Source organism: Symphalangus syndactylus, chromosome 6 (assembly GCF_028878055.3).
Source record: "Symphalangus syndactylus isolate Jambi chromosome 6, NHGRI_mSymSyn1-v2.1_pri, whole genome shotgun sequence".
Lineage (NCBI taxonomy): Eukaryota > Metazoa > Chordata > Mammalia > Primates > Hylobatidae > Symphalangus > Symphalangus syndactylus.
In genome coordinates, this window is record NC_072428.2 from 52,792,580 (window position 1) to 52,809,565 (window position 16,986).

At 46.3% G+C, this 16,986-nt stretch overlaps 1 protein-coding gene across 9 annotated transcripts in view; it reads right to left on the bottom strand.

Annotated features, from left to right (window-relative positions):
- The window catches only part of CLPB (ClpB family mitochondrial disaggregase), a 143,882-nt gene that overhangs the window by 22,234 nt on the left and 104,662 nt on the right, over positions 1-16,986 (bottom strand). For all 9 annotated transcript variants that reach the window (XM_055282771.2, XM_055282770.2, XM_055282768.2 and 6 more), the window contains 2 exons: positions 14,607-14,704; positions 1,890-2,004 (listed from right to left, as the gene is read on the bottom strand). In XM_055282771.2, the coding sequence (XP_055138746.1) occupies positions 1,890-2,004; positions 14,607-14,704 (213 nt within the window). The remainder of the gene's footprint in view (positions 1-1,889; positions 2,005-14,606; positions 14,705-16,986) is intronic.

Consider the following 16,986-nt stretch of genomic DNA (forward strand, 5'->3'; position numbering starts at 1 on the left):
GTGGGGCTGATGCTTTATCTCCTCCGTTTGTAAGGTGGTAACTGTGCGCCAGCCTTGCTAGAGGCCCTGTAGCTGGGGATCACACTGATAAATTCACTGTATTACTTTGCACAAATCAATATCCCAGCACTTACCAGGGGTTGATGTGACCGAAATTGGTTTCAGCCAATTCGTGAGGGTAATAAATGGCCATTTATCAAATCAATTCATTCTGCGGCACTTCTCTGGCTGCCCATCCTCATGGTACCCATGGGGTGCCAGGCTCCATCCAGCCAGTCCCTACCACACATGTGACACTAGCTTGGAGAACTCAGGGAGGCCTGGCCTAGCCTCTAGATCTGCCTCACTCTCCTGGACCTGCTTCAGTTTGAGGTCCTGAGGTGTTGGGTGCTGCTTGCCTACCATAAGTTCTGACCCAGAAAGTGCTTCATGCTTCAGCTGGGCTGGCAGTTGCAACCACCAGGCTGCCTTAGTCCCTCATGCTTGGGTTTAGAAGCCTCTGGGAGCTGGTCACAAGGACTGAGCATGGCTCTGAACATTATCATTGTGATCCCCAGCTGCAGGGCTTCTCAGCAAGGTGGATGCATTAACTTCCTTACAAATGGAGGTTAAAAAGCACCAACCCCTCAATCCAGGCATACCACACGACGAGGTAGGGCCTTCCTGGGGCAGTAGCATTTTAAACTTCAGCTGAGTGTCAGAATCACCTGAAGGGCCTGTTAACATACAGATCCCAGAATCTTTGATTCCACAGGTGTGGAATAAGCCTGAGATCTGATTTTTAACAGGTTCCCAGAAGATAATGATGGCGCTGGTCCAGAGACCATGCTTTGAGAACCACTGTGTTGGGGGATACACTTTTGTCTTGGCCTGGCCTGGGGTTCCTCTTCCCTTGCCTCATCTATCTGAAATCAAGCCCAAGGAGTGGTGCTCCAGAGTTGGAGAACAAAGATGAGGCCACCGTATTCAGTAGAACCTTAGTTTTAATTATCTGCTCATGGGGTTTGCACAGGCAGGAGGGCCATTACATTAGGGATTACACCAGAGGGCAGTCTGGCTCCCAGGGATCAAAGTATGGAAATAAGAGCTTCAGGGGTGGAGAAAACACTCAGAAGTTGTTCAGGATATTTTCTATAAAATTAGGCCAGCTGCTGACAAACTATCTGGAAGTGACAGAAGAGTCCCAGGTTGACAGATGGGGACATAAGTTCTGGCTCAGCTGCTACATTGCTAGTGACAGACAAGCTCCCATCCCTCTCTGGGTCTCAATTCTCCCACTTGAAAAACGGGGTTGTGGTGGGAATTGAACAATGAGAACTCATGGACACAGGAAGGGGAACATCACACTCAGGAGACTGTTGTGGGGTGGGGGGAGTGAGGAGGGACAGCATTAGGAGATATACCTAATGCTAAATGACGAGTTAATGGGTGCAGCAAAACAACATGGCACATGGATACATATGTAACAAACCTGCACATTGTGCACATGTACCCTAAAACCTAAAGTATAATAATAAAAAATAAAAAAATTAAAAAAAAAAAGAAAAAAAAAAAAAAAAGAAAAATGGGGTTGAGGGTAGCGGACCAGATGATGGTCAGAGTTAAATTCTATGCATAGGAAAGCAGCCTCGAGCAAGTGATTTAGGTATTCTGTGTCTTGGCTTCCTCAGCAGTAAAATGGGGATTTAGCAGTACTAACCTCAGAGGATTGCCATAAGGATTAAATGACACATGACATGCAGAGAGCTTATAACAATATCTGGCATATAGATAGTACTCAACAAATGCTAATTTTTAATATTATTAACAGCACCTATCCAGTTTGGTGACGACAGGATGTACCCCTCAAAGGGCACCACTCTGCCCTTTCTGGTGTCCCACATACTCACCAGCACCCACTGTGGCGATGGCGCTCTCCTGGCCAATGATGTGCTCCTTCAGTCGCTGCTCCAGGGGGAAGCGGCGCCGCTCCTCGGCCTCACGCTTCCGCTGCTTCTCTTGGTACTGTGGGGAGAAAGGGCCTGTGGTTGAGGGCTGCCGGGCCCATAGCACCATAGCTTCACTCTATCCCCCAACTCGGGGAAAACACAGGTCTGGATCTCCAGGGGTCCTGCTTCATCGCTGTGGTTCATGGTCACTGGAGGCTGGTCCAGCCCTTTCCACTCTCCATTCGGGTGGCTGCCGCTCAGGGGTCTCGGCTCACTCTGCTGGTAGAGTAAGTACTGCTAGCAGATTAACCCTGGCTCTGGAGTCTGACAGAAGACCTGGGTGCAAGCCCAGCTTTATCACTTATGAGATGTGCTTATCACCTAGAGCAAGTTATTTCACCTCAGTTTTCTTATCAACAAATTGGGGATTAAATATTAATATGATGATGTATGTAACAGGCCTAGCATCATGCTTGACATGGAATAAGTGCTTAATAAGTATAAATTCCTTTCTCTTTCCTCTTGAAAAACATTTTGTTCAAAAGAGAGCTATGAACACCCTCCATTTCAATTATGCTGCATTTCAATTAAACATAATTATTCAGCAGTTGCTACATGCCCAGCCTTGTGCATGGCCATGATGAAAGGGTGGGGCAGGGGAAGGAGGAGGACTGTGCCCTGCCGCCTGGGAGGTTCTAGTTGATGCTGAGGGTCTGGCATGACTGGCCCTGGGCTTCATCCACTTCACAAAAGGCAGCAGAAGAAGCCTAAGCTTGGTTGCCTGCGCAGAAGAGGAGACCCGGGCTTGCCCTCAGGTGGCTCAAAGTCAGGAGATGAGGCATGGCCTGCACACAAATACTTCGCAACCATTTTCCTCAAGGGTGCAATGCATGAATGTTTATCTATAGCACTGTATCTTTCACTAAGAAACACAAAAACCTACTTGAAAACAAGTTTGGTGAATAAAGTCTGTCCTCTAAATCAATATGAGCTCCCCAAGGACAGGCCCTTTGACTCACTGCTATTTCTAGCATGGGTCCTGGCATAGTGGGGCATCTGGTGAGTGTTTGCAAAAATGACAGATACAAAGAGGAGAGAATTAACAGCTAGATGGGGTGGTGTAGGAGTAGAGAAAGGAAGGACACATAAGTGTGGAACATCTGTTGGGGGGCTTTCTGGGGAACAGGAGGCTTGAAGAAGCTGGAGGAGGACTGGGCCAGGACGGAGCCATGGGACTGTCTGGAGAACAGGCAGGGAGGGGTGAGGGCAGGGGCCTGATGGTAGAGTATTTGTGGAGGTTGGGAGCTGGAGGGGAAGGAAGCAGATCTTGAACTGGAAAGGAATGACCAGGTCTTCAGGAGGCTCCTTTCCCCCAAGCCTGTAACACTAACATCTTTCTGGAAAGAGAGCTGTCAAAGTCAGGCCCTGTCACAAAAGTTGCGGTTGCAGATTGCTCTAGCGGGCAGAGTGGATAAAAAATACCTACTGCTTGGGCAGTGTTTTCCTGTTACAGTAGTGACCTTGACAGAAGTTAAAAAAAAATAAATAGCAAACAATCTAATTTTGGCTGTTGCTATCAGTCTATAACTGAAAGCTCCCATCAGTCCTGGGATTTCATATGGAGCAATAATTCGGCGCCAATCCCAGTGGAGTGACACTTGCCGGTTGGAATCCAGAGTGTCACTGTGCAGCTCCCTCAGGCGCCACATACATCACTTGGCTCTGCCGACTTCAGCCATAGATCTGCTTTTTCCTCTTCCCTGCCCACCCAGCCCCGCTCAGCACTTAGGTCCACTGGGCTGGAGGCTCTGATGGTGAGATGCATACATACTGGCTGGGACAGTGCCAACTTGCAGTTGGGCAGGCCATGGAAGGAGCCTGAAGGGACGGAAGCTGGCTTGCAAGGGTTTGTTGGGTCAGTTTCCTCACTTTCCTTCAGTGATGACTCCCAGAGTATGCCTGCCTCTGGGCCTTTGCTGACGCTATTACCCTACTACAAAGGTCTTCTCTCTTCCCATCAACCTCCAATGTGGTACTGTCTAGGGAGTCTGTTGTAAGGCATTGTGCCTACCCCAGGCCCTAGGACCTCTGGTACACTTAAATAACTTCCTGTTTCTCCCTCCTTCCTGGACCATGAGGTCACTGGTTACGAGACCATGTTTATTTATCTCTATAGTTCCAGCGCCTAGCAAAGGGCCTGGCTCACAGCAGGCGTCAATTTGTGTTGCTAACTGAATAAAGGTGACTACCGTTTGTGGAATGGCTGCTGTATGCCAGGCACTGTACTCAGAACCTTATACACAGCGTCTGCTTTAATTCTTTCAGCTGTCTCCATCTGAGGTTTGGCTCTTCTTTTGGCTCACAGTGAGGCAAGTTGTGTAGAAAAATATGCTTTGCTCCAGACAGACCTGAGTTCACCCGTCAACTTCATCTACTTCCTAGCTAGCTGACCTTGGGGAAGTTAAGCTCCCAGAATCTTAGTTTTCCTCATGAAAACACAGGATAGTATTCACAGTTTTAGCTTGTAGGATCCTTGTGGAATGCCACGAGGTGAGGATTAAATGAGATAATACATTAATACATAAGTTCTTAGCAGAGTCTCTGGCACATAGCATTAAGAGGTAGTCTGAGTGACCAAAATGGCTACCTTCTACCCAACCCTTATTAAGCCTTTGATAAATGTGACTCCTCTTCTCCTTCACTGCATTTTGGTAACAGACTGTCTAATCTAGTGCCTTTTTTGTTTTTGGTACTGGAATCCTTTAACTAATTTAATTGTGGGTGGAATTCCACAGATAATAAGAAGAGTTACTCTGGCTCAAGCAGAAGCCAGGAGCCAAGTCCACTCGGTTGCTAACACTGCCCCAGAGGCGGCTCTCGAGGCTCCATCTCTAGGAACCCTAGGTCTGCAGTGTGCAGTCTCAACACTCACCCGGCTCTAGAGGTGCCTCCACTGCCTGAGACAGCTCATCTTTGCTCTCAGTTTTCCTTAAATGATAGAGAATTCCACCTCTGGGTACCTTCCATCCATTGGTCTGTGGGGCCTCACAGGACGTATCTTTTCCCTTTGCCACAGGCAAAGTCTAACATAACTTTTCTTTCCACTTTGTTGATTTGGGTATGACCAGTGTGGCCTCCCTAAGTCTCCTCTGGGAAAACACTTCTACTTCCTGTAACTCTTCTTCAGTGTCATGGTTTTAGGTTGTTTGGTATTCCTATTTCTTGGGCAAAGGAAAGGACTCCTTGACTTCTATGGAGGTGACAGGTGGGGTGGGGCAAGTTATACTGTGAACTGGTTAGTTTTCCAGGAGCTTTCTAGATGGTCTTGGGAAAGATTCAAACCATGGCCTAAATCTCAGCACATTCTGATTCTCCCCAGCCTGGAGTCCCAGATATCTATGCCAATTCAGTAAAACCTCAGAAAATGGATCAGACTTCTTGATAAAAATGTAAAGGACACTGAGATTAAGCCAGGCAGGCCGAAGATTACTGCTTCATGCTCTTTTCACAATGCTTAGCACAGAGTTTGTGCTAAAAAACATATGAAATGAATGACTTTAAAAAATTTTTTATATATATTTTTTGAGACAGAGTCTCACTCTGTCGCCGAGGCTGAGTGTGGCACTGTGTCGGCTCGCTGCAACCTCCGTCTCCTGGGTTCAAGCAATTCTCCTGCCTCAGCCTCCCAAGTAGCTGGGATTATAGGCGCCCACCACCACGCCCAGCTAGTTTTTATATTTTTAGTAGAGATGTGGTTTCACCATGTTGGCCAGGCTGGTCTTGAACTCCTGACCTCAGGTGATCTACCCGTCTTGGCTTCCCAAAGTGCTGGGATTACAGGCGTGAGCCACCGCGCCTGGCAATGATTGACTTGTGCCCGGCCTTGTGAAAGGCTAGCCAGTGGAGTAAACTAGAGAAGGAAAAATATTTGATATATATATATTCTATTTGGAGGAGAGGAGAAAGAAGGATGGGAGGAGCTTGGTAACGGCTCTATAAATACTATTGTTCCTGTCTTTGAGGAGATGGGGAGGAAGGCTACAAGACGAGTTCAAGGCTCTGCTCTGATGGGGATCCACTAGAGAAGAAGAGAAGGCAGGAATTCAGCCTGCAGAAGCAGAGGGCACTGAGCTGAGAGAGGAACTGTAAAAGAGCCACCCAGGAGAGCAGGAGTCGGGGAGTGAGCATCTTCTTAATAAAAGCCACACACAATTAGCTTCAGAAGCCCTCACCTGGAGCCATCAGCGACCAGCTTCCCATGCTGCATCTTGGCTGGATAATCGCAGTCACTGGTTTCCATCAGTCTTGATTTAATATGGCACCCCTCCTGGCTGTGAGTGCATTTACAGGAAAGGGCTGGGAGGCTGAGGCGAAGCCCAGCTGGGCTCGCTTTGCTTAGAGGTGGGTGGCTGGGCTGAGTGGCTCTGCGGGGGAGGGTTACAGAAGGGATATGGCAGGCATCTCAACTGTTGGGCATCCCTCAGGGCAGAGGTCTGACAGTGAACCTGGCAGTGTATTCACTGAGGGGGCAGCTGGAGTAGGCAGAACAAGACCCTGGGCAAGAATGGGAAGGTAGGTATGGAGGGGGAAGAGAAGAGAGGCCAAGCTGCAGTTTGCCTCTCAAGGGGAGGTCAGGCCCAAAGAATCCACCTGCTACTCATAGATAAACTCGGGTATGCCCCATACTCCTGAATCCCTGACTCAGACGGTAACTCCTATCATAGTCGGGGCTTCTACCATGTCCTGAAACAGTATCACATAGAGGCCTGGGAAGGGAGGTCAACAAACGGAACAAAGGGGTAACAGATGAGATGGTGGGGGTGGGGATGACAATGGAGAAAGCCTGGAGGAGGGGAATGATAAAAGAGGAGCCCAGGAGTGCCAACAAAGAAGTCTAGGGGATGCAGAGCAGATGGGAACACAAGACTGGGAGATGAGAGAGGCACCCAAGGAATTTGAAAGTCTCTTAAAACTATTCCACAAAGGACACATCACTGTAGAGGAAGGCCTGACACAAAGCAGGTGTCAGCCCCTTCACACTTGGTAATCACTAGGTCGGCATCCCAGATTCCATTCTCCTCTCTTCCAGTCCATCCTCCTTTTGCTGCTAAAGCCAATATTTTAAACATGTAAATCTGATCATGTCACTCCTCTGCAAATAGCTAGGTGGATCAGAAACAAGACTGATGAGAGAAGGTTGAGGGGCGAAGAGAGGCTAAAGTGAGAAAATGAGTTTGTGCTAGTCTCAGGTGGAACTCCTGACCTCAGGTGATCCACCTGTCTTGGCCTCCCAAAGTGCTGGGATTACAGGCATGAGCCACCGTGCCTGGCAATGACTGACTAAATTTTAAAGACATAAGCCATGTGCCCAGCCTTGTGAAAGGCTAGCCAGTGGAGTACATTAGAGAAGGAAAAATACTTGATATGTATATATTCTATTTGGAGGAGAGGAGAAAGAAGGATGGGAGGAGCTTGGTAAGGGCTCTATAAATACAGGCTACTACAGGCATCATATCAGAGGCATGTGATGTTGATTTATCTCATAACTGGTAGTCTTAACTTCGATCACTAGGTTAAGGTGGCGGCTGCCACAGGTTTCTTCACTATTATTTTTCCCTTTGTAATTAAAAAGTATCTTGTGGGGAGAGACTTTGACACTGTGTAAATATCCTGTTACTCCTCAAACTTCAACTCATTAATTTTAGCACTCACTGATTTGGGACTAGGTGTTTTAATCCTCATAGCCCTATGAAGTTGATAGTATCATCATCCCCATTGTACAGAGATCAAGTACATTCAAGCAAGGTTCTACTGGCAGCGAGTGTAGAGACAGAACAGTAACCCTTGCAGTCTGATTCCAAAGCCTGCACCATCCACCTGGAGATAAGGAAAGACTTGCCTTCAGGGAGTTCCGTCTGTTTAGGAAGATGAGACTTAAAACAGAAACTTTCTATCTGTTAGAAGTATTAATGCTTCTAGTAAAGGGCAACTTGATACATTGATTGAAAATAAACCCCACAGGGTGTTCTTGCCACAAATGCATAATCTGAGTTTAATCACAATGAAACAGCAGATAAACCCAAATTGAGGGACATTTTACAAAATAACCAACCTGCACTTGTTAAAATGTCAAGGTCGGCTGGGCGTGGTGGCTCACGCCTGTAATCCCAGCACTTTGGGACGCCGAGGCGGGCAGATCACGAGGTCAAGAGATCAAGACTGTCCTGGCCAACATGGTGAAACCTCGTCTTTACTAAAAATACAAAAATTAGCTGGGTGTGGTGGCGGGCGCCTGTAGTTCCAGCTACTCTGGAAGCTGAGGCAGGAGAATTGCTTGAACCCAGGAGGCGGAGGTTGCAGTGAACTGAGATCACGCCACTGTACTCCAGCCTGGTAACAGAGCGAGACTCCATCTCAAAAAAAAAAAAAAAAAAAAAAAGTCAAGGTCATAAAAGTCAAGGAAAGACTGAGGAACCATTCCAGATCATTATGTTTTATTTTGCTTTTTGATTTCCACATCATAACTTTTGGACCATTCCAGATTAAAGGAGGTTAAAGAGACATGACAACCGAATGCAACTTGGATTTTGAAACCGTCTTTTCTTGTAAGGAGAATTATTAGGACAACTTGTGAGATAGGAATAACATCTGTAGATTAGTTAATATCAATATTAATGCCCTGATTTTGATGATTATACTGAGGTTCTATAAGAAAATGTCGTCGTTTTTTAGGAAATACATACAAATATTTAGGGGTAAAGGGGCATCATGTGTAAACTTATTCTCAAATCATTCAGAAAAAAATTATATATATATCCTTATATGTATTATTTATGTACATAAATAATAAAGCAAGTATGATAAGATGTTAATAGTTGAGACTCTAGGTGAAGGATTTATAGGAATTAATTGTACTACCTCTAAAATTATGCAAAAATAAAAGTTAAAAATATCAGGATAATGCCTACCCTTGGGGGATGAGTCTGGAAGGGAGTCTGAGGCAGGCTTTTGGGGTGCTTCTAACAGTCTATTTCTCGATAAGGTGTCTCTTGTATGTGAAAATACAGTGAGCTGTACATTCCTGATATGTGTATCTTATACAAGCATTATTTCAATAAAAAGCTTTTAAAAGTTAAAAAAAAAAAAAGGCCAGGCATGGTGGCTCGTGCCTATAATCCCAGCACTTTGGGAGGCCGAGGTGGGTGCATCACTTGAGGCCAGGAGTTTGAGACCAGCCTGGCCAACATGGTGAAACCCCGTCTCTACTAAAAATACAAAAATTAGCCAGTTGTGGTGTAGCCCCTGTGATCCCAGCAACTGGGGAGGCTGAGGCAGGAGAATCACTTGAACCTGGAAGGCAGAGGTTGCAGTGAGCTGAGACTGCGCCACTGCACTCGAGCCTGGGCGACACAGCAAGACTCCATCTCAAAAAAAAAGAAAAAAAAGAAAAATAAATAAAAGTTAAAAAAAGGGAAAGTTGGTCCCTAAAAAGCACTTAGCACTGTGTCTGGCCCATACCATAGTAAGCCACAGGGCCAAGTACAGAGCCAGGCACATGGCAAGCTGGCGCCTGTAATGAGAGGCAAAGCAGAGAATGGGTTGAGCGAGGCCCAGGGCAGGAAGAACATAACCGTCGTACCCTCCTGTGTGCTCCCCCTCTCCGCTCCTGCAGGGCCGCACTCAGCTCTGAGAGGAGCACCCAGGCTCTCGGCCTGGAATGTGGGCCCAGGGGAGCATCACATCCCCAGTTACCCCTGAAGCAAATGAAAAAATACAGATAGGAAATGTGCTTGTGATCCTGTCACTGGGATATGCAAATAAAATATATAGGATAGGCCTATCTGCCTAATATTCCTGCCGATGCATTCTTCGGGTGTGATTAAAATGAGCAATAAATTCCTCGTGAGTCTCGGTGCAGTGAGGATTGGGAGTGGAGATGCAGGCTGGCACGAGCACATCCCCCTCAGCTGAATATTCATCATGGGATAGCTCCACATATTTTTGTTTTATCTGCTATCATGTCAACAGAGATATATTTCTACCTCTCCTTCGTCTCTTAGTTAAGACATGAAAATGGTCCTGGCTTTAAGTATTACACTCTCCATCTACTGAAATCCTTCAAAGTGAGATTACAGGCTACCTCCTCTTTGAAGCCTGCCCTACTCTCTCTGCCAGGAGGTGATCCACACTTTCTTGGAGACTCTATCAACTCTGCAAACCCTCCTAAGACAAATCAGTCTGCAGGTATCAGAGCTAAGAGTGCCTGCCTCTCCCCCAGCCAGATGGCAAACTCAGGGACAGGGGCTGGGCCTCATCACCTCTGGATATTCTCAGGGGGCCTAAGGAGGCTTCGGCACAGAGAATGCTGAGAGAACTGAGGAAGCCAACAGTGAGGGACACATCATTCAGACCACTTAAGGTGACAGAGATTCTAGGGTAAATGATGCATTTTAAAGGGCAGAATTAAATAAAAAATTAGGCTTATGGATAATTTTAAATGGAAAAATCACCAATAATATTAAGTGAATAAAAACCAAATTCCAAATATAGAATAGGATCGTAACTCCTTCAGGGCCAAGTAGGAAACAAAAGTGTCTGATAATCAAGGACATAATATAAGAGGGAATGGGGGGCCCTGTGGCTGGACAGTGCACACTCCCAATCCCCAAGGCATTACCTTCACATTTTTGGAAAACTCTGGGTGGCTATATAAAATGTGGCTGCCAGTTTGAGACTCCTGGTATATATGGTGGACTGTTAACCACATTTTTTACAAAAAAGGCCATCTATATAACTATACATAGATATGATCCAGAGAAGGCTAATACAGTATCATAAGAGGAAACCTATTGTTCAATTTCTAATAGTCACTTATAACAACTTGGTTTTCTGTAAATCATCTGCTTGCCTTCCTGCAGCTTTAGTTTTCCCATCTGTGAAACAGGGGTAACAAGAACTACTTCACAGATTTGCTACAGGATTAGAAAAATATGTATTTGAGCACCTGGCACACTACCTAGATGCATTTGATAAAAACAGTATCTATTATTGTTATAATTAATTAAAAATATTAATAGTGGTTATGTCTTGGTAGGAGGGCTAGAGTCTTTGAATTAAATTCAGCTCAGTTGTCATCTCTTCCAGGAAGTCTTCCTTGATAAGTCATACCACTGATGACTCAGTGGTGTCATGGTTTACTTGCCTGTCTCCCTATCAGACTGTAGCTCCTTGAGTGTTTTACTCATCAGTCTTCTTCCCATCTAGCCCAGAACCTGGCACATAGATGTCGTTTGTAAATATGTACTATATTATTTATTTCTCTTCATTTTACTTTTCTGTATCTCTAAAACTTCTATAGTGGGACATATGACTTTAATACAAGTTTTCTATGAGCATAATTTGACTACAGAGTGGTAGGTGGAGGTGGAGGAGGCTGAGCAGGGTGGCAGGGGGATGCTGAGTGGAGAGAAGGGGAGCCAGATAAGATCAGAGTGGGCCGGGCACGGTGGCTCAAGCCTGTAATCCCAGCACTTTGGGAGGCCGAGGCGGGCGGATCACGAGGTCAGGAGATTGAGACCATCCTGGCTAACACGGTGAAACCCCGTCTCTACTAAAAATACAAAAAATTAGCCGGGCGAGGTGGCAGGCGCCTGTAGTCCCAGCTACAAGGGAGGCTGAGGCAGGAGAACGGCGTGAACCCCGGGGGGCGGAGCCTGCAGTGAGCCGAGATTGCGCCACTGCACTCCAGCCTGGGTGAGAGAGCGAGACTCCGTCTCAAAAAAAAAAAAAAAAAAGATCAGAGTGACGGCAACCCATGTCTAGACAAAGAGCCAGGAGATGGGGCCCAGGCTGGAGCTTCAGCAGCCTCCAGGCCTGAGTCATTATGTTACAGATGCAGGGCCTGAACTCAGAGGCAGCTGCTTCTTACTTACTGGCAGAGGGAGAAGAAACCAGGTCTAAAATGGTGTTCTTCCCACAAAAGCCTGCCTCACAATTTTGAAGAGGAAGCTTTTTGCAGTTTGGAGGAAAAACGAAGAACAGAATGAATGGGTGACCAAGTAGATGCTGAACAACTGAGAGAAAGCCAATGCCGTTGGCATCCAGCGAGGGCTGAGGGGTGCTTCACATAGGTCGAATATGATGGGACAGCAAGGCAATTAGGTGGAGATGCTCAGTGGACACATTCAGAATGGAGAAAGTCCAGACTGGATGAAGGGATCAAGTGCACAGAGGTGACAACACATGAAATGGTCTTCCAGCTGCGAGCTAGGGAATCCCTGGACTGGCTCCAAGTGGTCTTAGCCTCTAATGCAGCCCCTCCATGGTGGGACAGCTGTGTTAGGGGCTCTTCCCTGAAGCTGCTGCCCAATAAGCCTAGCCACTCTGGCTCTGCCATGGAATAAATCTCATTCCCTCTCACTCAGAGCTGTTTCTATGCTCTTCCTCTTCTGGCCAGATGCCCTATTGCCATCAGCTTTCTCTCATGGCACAGTTCCTCTTGCCACCCTACTGCTCGTCTCTGCACAGATTCTAAGAGATCAATGTCTACTTCGAATATGGTGTTTGTAATTGCCCTCCATGCTCCAGAAGGGTCTGACTGGCACAGGGGATTGCAACCGCCATTTGTTCACTCTGGACATTAGCCCTGTATTAATGTGGCCAACATCAAGCCACTTCCCTTGGGCAGCTGAATTTTGTGAATGGTCCTTCAGTGGGCCTAACCCCTCCACCAGCGCTGGCACTAAGGGGCCTGTTCTCTTGCTTCAGTGGCCAGACCAGCACCTGCTCTATGTCATACAAGCTCAAAAGCCACAGGTACTCTTGGCCAAGTCCGGGGTTGGTCTCTCGGGGAAAAGCCACTGGGCTTAAAAGGGGAGCTGATGATGAGCGTGCAGTCCCTAAGGTTATGCGCAACAGTGCTGACGGATTTCCTTAAGGCACTTAAGGAAGTGGACCCGACCTCCCGACCTGCTCCTGGGACAGAAAAATCTGAACAAAAGGAGAGAAGCATTTGCCCTCTGAAATTTAGTAGTTCTTTCTGGTCACAAGGGCCCCTGGGGATGGGTTGTGAAAAGCTAGTCACCCTTCCTAATTCCTTCCTTTCTCCAGGAGAAACTATTGCAAAACAGTTACTAAAAATACCAGGGAGGCAAACTCTGTATGGTTCATGTTGATTACCAAATATTTCCAGCTCTCCCATTCTAGGCACATGGTAGGATTACTCTTCTTGGCCCCCTTATGATTGGTCTGAAACATGGGATTAGTTCTGGCCAATGAATAATGAGTGGAAGAAAAGGATCCTCCTTCTAGGCTGAGCATTTAACTACAGATGTAAGACCCTTCAGAGCATCCTTTTCCCTCTGGCAAGCAACTAGCAACATTCCAGTGGGTGGCTGCTCTGCCTGCTGGGATCCCTAAGTGCCTAGGATGAACAGAGCCTGCCCCTCACCCACAACCACAAGGAACACGCAACATAAGGCAAAAATAAATCTTATTTTGTTTTGTTTTAAACCACTGAAATTTGGGGTTGTTACAATAGCATAATCTAGCTTATCCTGACTGATCCATAGACAATCATACGTTGCCTAGAACATTAGAAACCATTTAGTACAATGTTTTCATATCACAGAAGATTGAGCTTTAATGAGGGGAAGTGGTAGCCCAAGGTCACATGGGCAGTGAGTGGTGAAGCTAGGATCAGAACCCACATCTCTTCAGTCTCAGTCCAGGGAGCTAAGTGCTTGGACTCAAGACAGAGAATATTTGCCACTAGGTGGGACCTGCCACACTGAATCATCTCAAGGTACTTCACCCAATTTGTGGATAACAGACTCCATGAGGCTGGAAAGGGCACAAAAGTAAAAAACCAGGTCTTCCAGTCCCTGTCCTGCCACACGACCTCTAGTCAAGCCTGTTATGTTCAGTTTTGATGCTAACTCACTCACAAGGGCAGGCCACGTGGGCAGTGCTCTAGTCCATCTCTCTCCTTCAACTCGAACAACTCAATTTTCCTCTGATTTATTGGCTTATGTTTTTGTAAGATTTCCCATCACTGGACTTGATTTCTAAGGTCCTTACCAGCTCTCAGATTTGTGATTCTAGTTCTTGGATTCTGTCCAGTAGTTCCTGAGTTACAGCTCTGTGGCTGGGAGAGGTGGAAGACTTAGCCCTGTTTTCAGGGAGTTCAAAAGTTTGGTTGGGAAAACAGAATTAGAATGGAGGATTTTTTGGCTCAGATTCTATACTAGGCTTTCTGGAGTGTGTGTGGAGGGGAGGGGTGAATGAATAGTTCTAGAAAGAGTGATGATGAGAAAAGATTGTTTGATGAGGCTGTAGAACACATGAGGCCTAGGAAAAATATGACTAAAATCTTTGCTTGGGCTAAGGATTTTGTCTGGCTAGCACCCCCTCCTCTGAAAAGGGCCTGGGAGATCCATCACTTCATAAACCAAATTTAAAGGTAATGCTCAGAAGCCAGAAGTGGCCAAGGCCGCTCCCTGGTCATGATAGGGGCAGCTTCCTATTCTTGATGAGACTGGGGGCTGGATTTGTATTTAAACAGATAATAATCACCTAAGGAGAACTGGCCTTTGGTGTAAAGCCTGACATAATTTAATGAGTGAAGGATTAAATGATGCCTGGAGTACCCACAGGTCTCCTCCCTTCCCTGAGACTTACCTTGGCTTCAGAAGTCCTCAGAAGCTTCATCACTTCCCCTTCTCGGGCATAATCCAAGGGTGTGTGTCCCATTTCATTCCTCTGCAGGGGGTTGGCTCCTAGCAAGAGAAGAAGGATAGTCAGAGGCTCTATCTATGAACGATCAGTGGGACCTCAGCCTTCCCTTGGAGGTGGCTTAAGGCTTTGATTTCTATGTTGGGAATGTCCATGGACACCTACAAATGGTGGAAAAACATGGTACTGGGGCTCCTACATGTGCGTGCACACATGTTCAATAACATACTACACACACATAGATGTGTTATACATACACAAATACACACAGCTGAACATGCTAAGAAAGTATGCCAAACAAATACACAGGTTAATATACCCTGGCACAAATACATATAAACACACAATTTCATACATGTATTCATTAAAATGTCCATATTTTCCAACATATCCGTATACAGATAAACATTCATTCATGAAGCCATATAAAGGGTTCCTTTCTAAGGCAGAGAATATACCAAATAACAATTAAATGGTTCCCCTTCTTTCTGTTTTCTGCTACTCTTCTTTTATGCTCTCTTACCTCTGGGCATTTCCTGTCTGTCTGAGTCAGCTGAGTCCCCTGGAAGGGCATGGGCACCACCAGCAACCTGTCTGTGCCACTCTGGCTGTTGGTGGGTGAGTGTGTGTGGCTGGGTATTTCCTCCAATCATTAGTTCCTGTGACTTAAGGACAAAGACTGAGTATAACAAGAAGAAGGGGTTAGCTTGGGGCCATGTATCTACCTTCTCTCTAAGTACTGGCAGCTGACAAGCCTGTATCAAGTGTCTACTTTGTGCCAGCCTTGGCAGTTATGGAGGAAAGGTCACTTTGACTCTCTCTGCTGTCACAGCCTTCCCAAAGCCCATGTGTAAGCATCTCACTCTCTTCTTCAAAAACCATCCATTCCATTCAAGTCGGCAGACCCTGAATGAATGGGGCCTGAGAATGCACAAGAATCAGATCTGGCCCTGCCCTTTAGGGAAGGGCAGGAAGACAGAAACATAATTAGAAAACTGCTTTGTACACAGCAGATGCTCAATAAACGTGTGTTACACAGAACATTAAGGTAATAATTATCTAGTATTTTTTGAGTTTCTCTCTTGCTCAGGAAGTACTGTCTGAGGTAAAGAAGGTTAAGACTGAGTCCCTGCCATAGGATAGAAAGGGCTGGCTGGGAAACCAATTAGCACAGGGCATGCATGGCTCAGGGTGGGTGTCCAACCATTGTTGATGTACAGTAAAAACCAGTGTTTCTCAATCCAGTATGTGAAAACATTTATATCATAATACAGAAGTATTCTTATTGCAAGTCTCTACTTTAAAAAAAAAAAGTTTTTTTAATTAAAAAAAATTTTTTGGCCAGGCATGGTGGCTCACACCTGTAATCTCAGCAACTTGGGAGGCCGAGGCAGGCGGATCACGAGGTCAGGAGATTGAGACCATCCTGGCTAACTAACACAGTGAAACCCCTGTTAAAATAATACAAATACAAAAAAAATGCAAAACATTAGCCAGGCGTGGTGGTGGGTGCAGTCCCAGCTACTCGGGAGGCCGAGGCAGGAGAATGGTGTGAACCCGGGAGGCGGAGCTTGCAGTGAGCAGAGATCACACCACTGCACTCCAGCCTGGGCGACAGAGCGAGACTCTGCCTCAAAAAAAAAATATATTAAGAGACAGGGCCTCACTACGTTGCCCAGGCTGGTCTTGAATTCTTGGGCTCAAGCAATCCTCCTGCCTTGACCTCCCAAAGTGCTGGGATTACAGGCGTGGGCCACCACGCCCAGCCACAAGTCTCTACTTCTTCTTTTCTTTTTTTTTTTTTTTTTTTTGGGACAGGGTCTCACTCTGTTGCCCAGGTTGGAGTGCAGTGGCGTGATCTCTGTTCACTGCAACCTCCACCTCCTGGGATCAAGCGATTCTCCACCTCAGCCTCCTGAGTAGCTAGGATCACAGGCTTGTGCCACCATGCCTGCCTGGCTAATTTTTGTATTTTTAGTAGAGACGGTCATCATGTTGGCCAGGCTGGTCTCAAACTCCTGACCTCAGGTGATCCTCTAACCTTGGTCTCCCAAAGTGCTGGGATTATAGGCGTGAGCCACCATGCCCAGCCACAGTCTCTACTTCTTAAAAGACCCTATCAACTTATGAACAACAGTAATCATTTATTAAGCATTTACATGTGGCTGTCTGCCTGAGAGGCAGAGGAAGTGGCTAAAGCTCTATATAGATGTGGGAGGTGGAGGGGGAAGGGGCAGGCCATAAGAAATACAATCCAGGTGAAGGAAACTTTTATTATCAATAAGAAAAAACTAATTTTTTTTACACAGTACTATCTTCTAACAGG